At 30.8% G+C, this 12,917-nt stretch overlaps 1 protein-coding gene across 1 annotated transcript in view; it reads right to left on the bottom strand.

The window, feature by feature from the left end:
* The window catches only part of LOC106472764 (fibroblast growth factor receptor 2-like), a 45,759-nt gene that overhangs the window by 9,743 nt on the left and 23,099 nt on the right, over window positions 1-12,917 (bottom strand). The window contains exons 7-11 of the mRNA XM_013933421.2: window positions 8,341-8,456; window positions 6,533-6,643; window positions 6,144-6,334; window positions 2,435-2,557; window positions 1,525-1,595 (exon numbers count right to left, since the gene is read on the bottom strand). Coding sequence (XP_013788875.1) covers window positions 1,525-1,595; window positions 2,435-2,557; window positions 6,144-6,334; window positions 6,533-6,643; window positions 8,341-8,456 — 612 coding nt within the window. The remainder of the gene's footprint in view (window positions 1-1,524; window positions 1,596-2,434; window positions 2,558-6,143; window positions 6,335-6,532; window positions 6,644-8,340; window positions 8,457-12,917) is intronic.

Below are 12,917 nucleotides of genomic sequence, written 5' to 3' on the forward strand. Positions count from 1 at the left end.
TTTTGGTTGTGCATGTTCATTATAAAAATAGCTGAAGAATAGTATTGGACACATCACTTTTTACTTATAATGTCATTAGCTGTGGAAACAGTCTGATGCACATTTATCATAATCTTCATATCATGTATAAAAAATTAACATTTGTAAAACTATCCTTCATAAACTGTAAGAGTACCTTCAGTTAAGGCTCATTAAATAAAAAAAAACTTTAAAGGCAGCTTTAATGTAATCAAAAATACTTACAGGATGAGTGTTGAATGGTATCATAGGTATCAATGAAATAAACTTCAGTCTCAACAAGGTAATGAAAATATAAAGTAGGAGTCTTTTTATGTTAATTACTGTGAACTGAATTACTATGTCTAGGATAACCAAGTGTACATTTTTAGAATATAATAAACCAGAGAAAACAAACAAATGTTTATAACAGCCATGGAGGTAAATTTTGAATGATGAAATAACATTTGTTCCATATGGTATGTCAGTAAGCATAGTTTTACTTTAATAAATTTTAGGAAGAACTTTCCAATCTAAAATAAATATTTTGGTATATTGATGAACATGTAAATATGTTTAAAAATGTTTTTAAACAACACTGTGTTTCACTAGGTTCACTTAGCATCATCAGGTGAGAAGCTTTAAATTAGAAAGTACAACAATTTTAAAATTTCATATGTTATGATATCAGTCATGATCTCATGCCATTAAGTAACAATGTAATAGAAGTCAATAATGGCTATACAAGTAAGGAGAAAATTAGAATAAAATTATAAAACTGTGCATTTATTAACCCTTCAACTGCAGTTGACATCATATGATGTTAGCATAGGCGACTGTGGTTGACATCACACAATGCAATTATTTTGTGCATAACATTTTTAATGGCCCACCTCAAAAATCCAATCTTTGTGCATGGGGTGATAGGCAGATTTACACAAACCACAAATGAAGAGGATTAATGTTAGATTTTTCTTCCTGATAAGGAGAGCTTTACATTTACATTGTTTTATTCAATACACTATTTACCAATCATCTTCAATGTTAATGTTTTATTTATTTAAGCCCTGTGTTCATTACCTTGGTTAATACAAAATATTTACCAAAAATTATTTTCAATCTTTTTGTGAAGTAAGTGCAAAAACACTAATCTACAGATCATGCATTGCCAGCATAAGAAGTTATATATGCCATAATAATTCAAGTCATATTTTATTTTTTATTGGGTTACAGTACATAATAATGAGAAAAAGAAACCAGAAAACTCTAACACAGTTTACCTCAGTTCAATGCCCTAGACTGGATATGAATTAAAACCTGAGCTACATTTTTTCTTTTTCATTACTTTCAGAAATAAATCAATTTACAAGATTTAAAAAATACAGTTAAATAAATGGTAAAAATCATAAGAATGTTGGCTGATGATACATTGTTCAGAAATAGTCTCTATTTGAATAATTAACACTAGTGAAGCTGGTCTTTCATGATATGTAGTTTTTAGCAATGAGAGACAAAAAATTCACTTACACATCACTATATGAAGAAAACTTCATTTCAAACAGAGCTTCTGGTGCCATCCACTTTACAGGTAGTCGACCCTAGAATAGATAACATACAATGTTTAGAAAAGGCCTTTACGAAATGAAATAATACTATGTAATGCACATATAACAATAAATGTTTCTTCTCACATTCTTTAAGTCTACAGAATATTTTCATTTGGAAATACATTTTGTGGCAAGACATCTTAAAAACACTTCACATTTACACTCTTCCTTTATTACATGTCCTGATATTATATTCAGTTTTCAACTTGTTACACTTATGCATTTTTTTTACCTTATTTAACAATATGTTTCCCATCTTAATATATTTTCTTACAGAGTTTGAAATTTTAATTATATCATTGAACCCTATTCTAATTTGATGGTTAAAGTTGTTTAATCAGAGATCAGGAATTGAACTACTGAATGTGGTTTGCAGTACTGAAATCTGGAAAGAGAGTTTAGCTACAATTAAGTTATAGTGTTGTCCTGCTGGTAATAGATGTTTTTCAATCAGTTTAAAACTCTTGCTCTGTTTATCAGATATATACTTATAATGTCATTCTTCGCATTACAAACCCATAGTCATTGATCAGCTCTAAACAGTTTCTTAAAATCAAAATTTTCAAATAAATTCATTTGTTTTGTTTTTTTTCAAATGTAATTAACTTCTGGATAAAGTACTATAGTATTAATCCAACTATAAAGCTTTCATTAAACAACCAACAGACTATACATAATCAAGAAAAGAAATCCAAAAGAGGTTAAACTGTTACTTTTTGCTACATACACAATCCACAGTCATATTATCCATGCTGAAAATCTAGTTATTTGTTTTTAGTGTAAAATTATATCAATTAATATCATTCAAAGCAAACTTCACTTTCACTTACATTGCTAGTTTTCCTATAATAATCTACTTCTTGCACATCTCTGGCAAGCCCAAAATCTGCAATTTTCATGATTCTGTCTTGTGTGACAAGGACATTCCGAGCTGCCAGATCACGATGAATACACTGAAAAAATACAGGTGAACATCCAAGTATAAAGGTAATAAAATCTAAGTGAAATCTAACCAAATGTTTCAGCATGGCATTAAAACTACTTTCTTGAGAGAGCAACATTGTCTACATAAACAATGCATGTTTAACATCACTGGAAAAGTCTATGTGTATATATATATATATATCCACACAGTCACAAAATTAAGTATAGGTTAAGAACTGTATCTGTAATTTTAACCTTGAAAAAAATAACAATAAAAGTTTATTTCTTTATTTACTTGATCATATAAAATTTTGAAAACCACAACACATTGAAATATGCCATATATATATATTGTGTGTGTAATAATCTTAGAATATTTAGTTCTATTAAATGTGCTAAACACAAATAAACTGCAAATATTAAAAAAACTTCCCAATTCTGACTTTATTATGTACAACTTATTTATTTTCTTTGACATCAAACATTTAAAAGATAAAAAAAGTAAATAATCATTTTCAGTCTTACTTAGTGTTGTGTTGTAGTGGAATGCACCAGAACACCATTATGGCACTTATATTTGTAGCTGGAATGGCATTCCACCACATTTTGGAACCTTTTTGGCAATAAAATAAAAATCTTTTTAAAGCAAACTATGTTTGAATTTAACCACACATGTGAAAATGTATTAAAAAAATCATCTATCATGTCATCACCCAGTTCTACGACATTGTAACAGCAATATCAATCTGTCTGAACATAAAATGTAGTGAAACATTAAGTATTTGTGTCAATTTACTGTGTGTGTGTGTACACAACATTTTCCAAAGATGTGATTCAACTTATGTTTCTCTTTAGGCTTGATAAACACTGGATGTCAAAAAAGCATATAAATAAATAAACAATCCTATTCTTTTAAATGAACTAATACACATCACTGTTGAAGTAAATCAGAAATTTGTACTGTATATACTTCTCTTTCTTTTGCTTTGTTACATTCAATGTGCATTGTGATATGCCCTTGTATCACACATCTACAGCATAGTATGATCAACTGATTAGTTCTGTAATAGTAACAATGGATAAAATATTGGAAAAATGCCTTGCTAACTGAAGCATTAGTTTATCAATGTCATTACTTTTCTAAACATTTTGTTAATTTTAGTTTCTATTTTGTTAAGTTACTGTTTTAATTTCTCCTTTTGGACATTTTCGTTTTCATTAACTTAAAAACTACTGGTAAAGGTACATTATTTCTAGTCATTTTTTTAATTGTTGATGAAATTGTATAGCGTGTTCCAACACTTTTTGTGTGTGTGTGTGTGTGTGCATGTGTGAGACCTGAGCACTGGTTTTACTGAAGCATTACACAATTTACCTAATACAATTCATTATTCAAATATCTTATATATTAAAATCTAAGAACAATTTTATATCTCTTAAAAGTATTTGGATATAAGTTTATTGTTATTAATTCAAAAGATATACATAATTTAACAATAAATGCATTGTCTGTTTCATTTTCTAATTCCTAGTACAAAAATATTATCATCTAAAACAATGAACAAAACTAGAGGGGCACTCAGTAGAGTGCACACCTACACCATGCAGCGGTGACCACATTAGACTCTCAAAAAATATGAAAATGTGTCCATACGTCCATTGTTATCAATGGACACTGACCATTTTTAGTAGGACAGTGAGGAATAATATTCTACATATGTTCACCAAGTTTCATCAAAATCCGATAATTTTTGACAAAGTTATAGAGCAAAAATTGTGTAAAAAATCAGTCCCCATATTAACAAAGAGATTTTTTTTATTTTCATGACCTTGACTCTCCAAAAGCTAATCCCTTCTAAGCCAGGTCATAGTCCAAATGTATACCAACTTTCATCCAAATCCATTCAGCCATTTTTGAGAATTCTTGCTGACAAACACACATACACAGAGGAAAAATCATAACCTCCATCCACCTTCAATGGCAAGGTAACAAAACAGAAATCATGTAATACCCTATCAACAATAACAACCTAACAATTATTATGTGTCACAGTAACCCTGCTAGCAATTCATACAGTCAGGATGACTGGACAGAGCTTGTTTCTCTCATAAATAGTTTTATTAGACTACAGATGCTATAGAGAAGTCCTTATGTGTTCTTGGTCAATGCAAAGTTAACACTACACAAGAATCTATTAAAACTCAAATGATTCAATTGGTAATAGTGTCATATTGTATTATTAATTCTTTCAAAACCTGAGGAGTTATCACAAACCTTTACTGGAGAGTGTGTATTTCAACTTTTTAAGTCTAAGGAATTTTACTTGCTTCTATTTCATGTAACACAGTCTTGACAATAAACAGTAGGAAAACTGTTAAAAAAAGTTTACCTGCTTTTGGCTCAATTTCTGACAGATAAATCATTGAATCAAAATCCAATTAACACATTCTCTGGTAAGTTTTACTTCTATTTTCATAGATATACAGCTTGTATTTTGAGGGAGCACACAGTACAAAAAAAAGAAAGTTCAAATCAACTTTCTGTCATTTAGGTTTTATAAAAGGCTTTACTTGTTTACTTAGAAACTGACTTATCTGCCACAAAAGAACAAAATGTTAAAGCAAAGTTCAATTTACGTGCACTTTCTAGTAAACTGATAGATTTTTAAATAATTTTATTTGCCTTTAAAACAGAAATTTCAATACAATAAAGCAAAGAACTTGATTGAATAAATAACTATTAGCTTGTGTTTCAACTTTTATAAAAGATTGTTATCATTCCAGCTTAACTTAATACTCAGTTATTACAATGATTAATTATTACAATGACAAATGAAAGTTTAAAAATATCAATAATAAAAACTCAAAAGTTCTCTTTAAATTATACAATCTACATAATTAAAAGAGCAATGTGTGTGTGTGTGTGTGTGTGCATGGGAAGCATTTTAAACTTCATTAAACTATGCAAAAATGAAATAAGGTGTAGGGAAGTACAAATGACATCACTATATGCATAAGGGAGGGGGGACAGTAGAGGGTACTATGCATTGCAAAGGGAAAGGTATTTGGAGAATGGATCTGTCATCCCTCAGAACCCCATCTCAGACAGCAATGTTTAAGAATTAAGGTTTTGTGTGTGGATTTTGTTATTTATTTATAGACACTTAGAACACTGGTACTGTCATCCTTTTGAGCTATAATATTTGCCCCTGATACCCAGGTATTAGATAAGTTGATCAATTTGTCATTTTTTGATCATATCATTTGGCTCAAAGTGTCTTTTGTGCTAGAGGTGTTTGGTTGGTATCACATGTTATGGAATAAGTTAAATTCACTTAGGTTTAACCTCACAGTCATTGAAATGCCCTACTTGTCCATCAGGTTCATTCAGAACACTATGTGCCTAATCTTATACTTGAGCAGTATAGATAGCTAGATCACTTAACTGTTTTAATTACTTTAAATACACAGCACTGCCTTTACATTTTATAAGTTTTGTGCATTTAAGTACAAAACATCACAACCAAATACATGAAGCACATGTTTTCCTCCTAGTATCAAATGGTTTAAGCAAAAGTTTTTATCATGCACAAATTTTGTTGATAAATTACTCACCTTTTTGGAAACTAGATACTCCATTCCTTTTGCTATTTGGAAAGAAAAAGAAATTAGATCTTTTTTCAAGAGCACTTTGAGATTCCTGTCAGCTCCTAAAGGAATTTCATATCCTGAACTTGGCCTGTGAGATCTTAAAAAGTCCAGCAAATTTCCATTGCTTGCATACTCCACAATCACATACAGTGGGCCTAAACAATTTTTAAAATATGTGCAAAGTTAGAAGTGATTTTTTTGGTGCTTTAAAAAGCAAAGAATATCAAATCTTGCAAATAGTTTGTTTGTCAGGATTTAAAAACAAAATATTTGGGATTATGCTTTTCATAAGAGGCATAGAGGAAAAAAATTAAGATCCTTAACATAGTGTTTTGAAAAAAAAAATTACTTACCATCCTGTGTACAACAACCCAACAGATTGATGATATTCATATGAGAGCCAATAACTTTCATTAGTTCCATCTCTGATACTAAGTCAAGCATATCTTGATCAGTGTGTCCAACTATACAAAAGTATACAATGACCGCACTATAATATCTTTCTATAAATGTAGATATTAATAATTTGTGTGCAACATAAAAAACTACTGCAGGTGTAAGAATTAAACACTTCTAATTTACAAACTTTATAAAAACATCTCTTTACATTAGTAGAAGGGTTCCTCATTTTGTGAATAGTTTTGATATAATTATGCACATAAATATTTACTATAACCAGAAAGTAAGTTATGACCTGAAATAATTTAACAAGATTTAAAGTCTACTTTACTACTTAGTGACAATACAGTGCAGTCTCATTTCTCCAAGCAAATTTTAAAACAGTTTTTTGATTGCAATATGGTGTGTTGATATGAAGAATTGCTTCAAATCTTAAGGTCTTCTCATATTACTATTAATGACAATATTTTGAAGCTAATTTTTATAGAGGAAACTCCCCTTTTGTATGGCAATAATAATAAATACTGAAAATTACATTTGAATGAGAATTATGTAAGTATGTTAAGATCTATATGCATGTTTTTGTATAAAATCATCAACTATCCTGATGTAAAATGGATTACTTTCTTTTTAAGACAGCCTCAAATCATCCATGGACTGTTACAGTTTAGGAATATTTTGGAATATTTTAGAAAATATGATAACAAATGGCTAATATAGTTTTATGGAAAGTACACAAGTAGGCTTACTTTCTGAATCAAGAGTAAAGAATGGAATGTTTCAAACATGTGCAAATGACATTTTAAAATTGATTACAGAAAAATAGAAAATTCCTTTTGAAACAACCTTACCAAAGAAACTGATAAAGATTGAGTAATCTTTTGTTTTACATTGTCAATATTAAGTTAGTTAACTAAAACCAATTACCTGAATCTTGATGAAGAGTTGCTACTATACTATCTGTTATATCTCATATATACTGCAATTAAAACTTGACTAGGATCTAAAGTGTCTTTATTGGGCCATCTGTCAGTATAGTTGAGCTTAACTGAACAAACAGAAGGGTTTGCTCAAAACTACATTCACTTTTTAAGGTTGTTTTGAAAGGATGGCACTTTCTTTTTCTGTACTTTATATATGAGATTTTAGATAACAGACACATCAAAGTAAGACTGCTAATAATTTTAAGCCCAAAATAAGTGTAAAAAAAGTATAGCATATACAATATCAACTCCAGATAAAAAAAACATGATTCCATAACTTAATCTACAATTTAAGTATTCCATGACCTTATATTATACACAATCTTTTATACTTTGAGCAGTTTTTATTATGCCTATAGATTCACAGGAAATATTTTGTTGTTGCATTTTCTGTACAGCTTTCAAACAGCATCAACACAACTCTAAGTACTGAGTGACCTTTAATTGAAAGGCAGTGAAATAAAAAACTTTTAAAATACAATATGTTAGTAAATAACAAAATGCTAGAAATATATATAAAACTCTTCAAGAAATTAGTGTAATTTAACATGTTAATGCACCCCTCCTCCTACTGGTTATTGAAGGACACTTTCCAGGTTAACATATTATGTGCTATGCCATCAGTAGAATCATAAACTTAAAAGTATCAAATTTATATGAATAAAAACTTAAGTTCTGTTGATTTTGATTGAAATGAATGAGGTAATAAGCAAAATTTTAAACACTTTATGTATAGTTAAATTTCATTCAGCTGCTAATCCTACAGTATCATAACTCACCTTTCAGCATTTTAACTGCCACAACAGTTAAAACTTCTTTTGCTTTTATACCCAAAGCCTCTGCAATATGAACTTGTCCAAAAGCACCACAACCCACCTTTTCCTTAATTTCTAACCTGAATGAAAAGAAGACACTGCTTGAGTGTAGATATTGCATTATTTCTACATCCAAGCCTAGTTTTTATAATAATTAGAGGGTTGAGTACATTACATTAACATTATTTTGAATATACAAATCAGCAAGCTTTCACATGACAACCATAGCTGATGAAAAGCTGTGGTGGACCTGGTTGTATCAGAATTACATTTTGACATTGTTTGGCATTTTATAGGTAGTATGATGCTACAAAAACTGATTGCTTTTGGGAGGGTATGTAACAACCCTTTTCAATGCAAAATATGCATGCATAAAGATATGTTCAGGTCAGTATACAGAATTTCTAAGATGGGAATATCCCTTATACATAACAGCACTGAAAAACAAAAGGATATGGATCAACTTTAGACCTGAGGACCATCCAGAGAGAGACTTGCAAAAAGTTGTATCCTAGCCAGAGTAAGAAAAATATTGAATCTTTTAACAGTTGAGAATCCATGAACACAAAGGTCAGTGGCAAAAGCTACCCAAATGTCCCAGGAAACTGTACACAATGTCATGACATAAAAGACTGCATAGTGCAGGTAGTATTAATTTATTTATTTTACGAGTTAATATTTTATGATTGTTTAGTGTGTTTTTTATAATAAGAGAGTTAAAAGCAGATGATTATTCGAAGTTGTGTTTATAATTCATTGATGTTGAGGGTATCAAATGTTGCGTGAAATATACTGACTTTGAGAATATAGGGATTTCTAGAAGGTGAGCAGATGATTAAGTGATAAATATATAAATAGTGTGAGACGAGCTAGAACAGCAGACAGACAGAGAGAGTGGTAAAAAAGCCAAAAGTAAAGCTGAGTGAAAGAGTTTCGTTCAGAGAAAGGTTAGAAAACGTAAAGTTAACTGTTGGAGGAGTGAACAGCCTAACGGTTGATATGTTAAAGTAAGATTAACAGTCTTCAGAGATTTTAGGAGAATAATTTGTCTTGTCAAAGGGTGTTCTAAAGCAATTGAATCTGCCTGTGTGGACTTGGACTAAAAGCAGACGCTTATTTGGAAGAAGGCCTATATGCAAAAAGCAGACATTCATTGAAAGTAGGCCTAAATACAAAAAAGCAGATAACTCAACGACAGCGTAAGTGAATTATACACTAATACTGTTATGATAAAAGAAAAAAAAGAGAGAGAAGAAAAGGAATAAGTGAATTATACACTGATATTGTTTAAGATAAAAATATAGAAAAATAATTTGGCTTGTCAACTGAATTCTAAAGCAATTGAATTAGCCTAAGTGAACTTTTGACAAGAAGAAAACTGTATAGTATTTAAGATACAACTATAATATACATAGTGTAAAAAATTTGTGTACATACGTTTAATTTGTTTTGAATACATTATTTTAAAACAAGCAGTGTGTGTGTGCCATTCAGGCATCTTTTAATTTATCACCAACAAGTCACAGAAACCTACTGTAGAAGAATGCTTAGCCAAACACCTATATTATTCAACCTACTTACTAAACACTACTACTACTATATATAATAATAAAAAGAATAAAACCTTCATTACTCTGACACACAAAATAATCAATAAGTAGCTCAATCTGGAAAAATGATACAAGGCCAAGGAAAGACATTGCTTCCATGAAGTATTCAGGAAAGAAAGATCAACTGTAGAAAACTGTTTGAATCGTACCTAGCTGAGGAAAAATGGCAATATGTAGTGACACTCAACAAAGCATATGTATACCTTAATAATGGTAACAAATTTCACCCATTTTCTGGCAGTCAACAGGTGAAAGGTTCATTCCAAAAATGGTACACACAGCTTGTCATGAAACGTTTTTGAAAGAATTCATATTGTTGGATGTTACCCCAAGTTTGGTATCAAGAAAGTGGATACAAATGTTAAGGTGAACTCTGCTTACTATCATACCAATGTTCTAGACCCTTTGTACCACACAGAAATACTGGCTTTGTATGAAACTGAGGTTAACAGGGTAGTGATTCATCTAAATATGGTTACCAGTCATAATTTCCACTCAAATGTTGCATATTTCAAGCAACTGAAGAATGAAACAGATGTTCATGCTATTCCATATAAATAAATAGCAGTTATGTTGCTGGATTTTTGTGTGATTGGACTGTTGAAACAGCTGCTCAGAAACTACTGTCCTCATATATTAGATGGGTTATAGAATACCATGGGGAGGAGTTGTGTTCTTTGAATATGACATCCTAATGATAGAGCTTTTTGTAATAGAAACGATGCTGCAAAGCTATTCTCAAGATGCAGGGTTGATCATCAGACATAGCATAACCAGGCATGGGGTATAGGTTCACCAAAATAACTGATATATATTTCAAGCAACTGGTGAATGAAACAGATATTCATACTATTCCATATGAAGACATACTATTCAAGTCGCTGGTCACAGTGCTTATGGATTTTTGTGCAATCTAACTGATGAAATGGCCACTTGGAAACTTATATTCTAATATACTAGATAGGTTATGGAAAGTGTCAGAGTTTTTCAGTATAAGTGGGGTGGGATTCTTTTGCAGTAGGTGACTGTGACTGGTTATCACAGTTGTATCCAGAACTTTAAATAATTGTTTCTTTTTCGTTATAGTCCACACAGGACACCTTTGGACAAAACAAATTATTCTCCTCTACTCTGTTATCACAATATAATTAGTGATAAATTCACTTACTTTACCCTGTGGGCTACCAAAGTTGTATCTAGAACTTTAAATAATTGGATCCTTTTCATCAAAGTCCACACAGGCAGGTTCAATTACTTTAGAACACCTTCTTATAAGACAAATTATTCTCCTTATCTCTGTTTAACTGTGAAACTCACATTAAAATATCACCTGTTATGGCTAAACTAACAATCACGCAGTCTAAATTCACTTTAACTAACTTAACATTTTGTGATTCAACTTCACTTGCACCCAATTGGTCGCCTATATATACATTGCCCCATGGAAGGGTCGAGTAATGTGACATCAATTTACAGCAATTGAACTATACACACAATGTACGACTCTTACCGAGTTACATAATGAAATTTGTCATAACTATTGCTTCTAAAATAATCAACTTTTAACACTCTTGTTATAAAAGCTAAATAATCATTGAATATTAGATCACTAAATAATAACTCTTATACTAAACAGTCTTGTATATCCAACAAAAAGTACAGAGGAGTTGTGCATTTTGGACATGAAATTCTTATGACAGGGTCTTTTGCAATGGAAACCACCCTGCAGAGCTATTGTCAAGATGCTTGGCCAATTCACAAATTGAGCATAACCAGACAAGGTTCACCAATATAAAGCTTCTAATCATACCTCCCCTTCAACTGTCACACACCTCAAGCAACTGGAAAGTGAAACAGGTATTTATACGTGTGAATACATACCAAGTAAGTTGCTGGATTTCTATGCAATCAGATTTTGAAAAAGGTTCTCACAAACTGTTATCTTCCTGCACTAGATAGGTTATGAAAAGACAATGGAAAAGGTGTTATTTTTTGGACATGATGTCCTTACGAAGGAGCCTTTTGCAATGGAAATTATACTACAGAGCTATTATCAAGATGCATAATCAATCATCAGCTAGAGCATGACTAGACATGACAAAAGAGACTGTAATGGTATAGTAAGGCTCCAAAATAATTTATGTATAACCCACTCAACTCTCTGTACTTATCTATGTAACAATCAACAATACTACATGAACATGAAATGTCAAAGATTTACCAGCTTTAAAACTTTCACACTGCATTAAAACAAACAACAATCTCAAAGTTTATGCCAATGAATTTTAAAAACATTTTACAGATAACTCACTTTTCCTGAGATATATCTCCATAAAAGTCACTGACTGTAGAAGAGGAGGCAATTAAATAATTATAGCTTATACAGAAACAGACTAGTTCATAAATGCCCTATATACACTACTAGAAAAGTCAGCTGAAACCAACGTTTTGAGGGATATCTAATCACAATTTGTTTCTTTAATGGAAGTTTTGATTGAAGTCTTAATTATTTTGTATATGAATGACATTTCTACAAAATTAAATTATCATTAACTTTTGATCAAAGCAAGCTATACCCAAATAGATCAGAACTAAACATTAATGCAGTGAATAATAATAGGCCATTTAACATACCTTTCTTATTCTTAATGATTAAAGAGTATTGATTCATCTCTTGGGTACCTTACTGTTATGAGATATACTATTCTAGGGACATACAAAAACATGTTGTAGTTGTGATAGTTATTAGTTTTTACCAAATGTTTGTTTTCCCAGTTCTGATAGAGCAGACTATTTATTAATTTCTCCAACTTAGCACCTTGTTAAAAAGAACTGAAAAACACTTCTTTAGCAGTTGCAAAAATATTTTAGTTTGTTTTGAATTTCGTGCAAAGCTACACGAGGGCTATCTGCACTAGCCGTCCCTAATTT

Source organism: Limulus polyphemus, unplaced genomic scaffold (assembly GCF_000517525.1).
Source record: "Limulus polyphemus unplaced genomic scaffold, Limulus_polyphemus-2.1.2 Scaffold5590, whole genome shotgun sequence".
Lineage (NCBI taxonomy): Eukaryota > Metazoa > Arthropoda > Merostomata > Xiphosura > Limulidae > Limulus > Limulus polyphemus.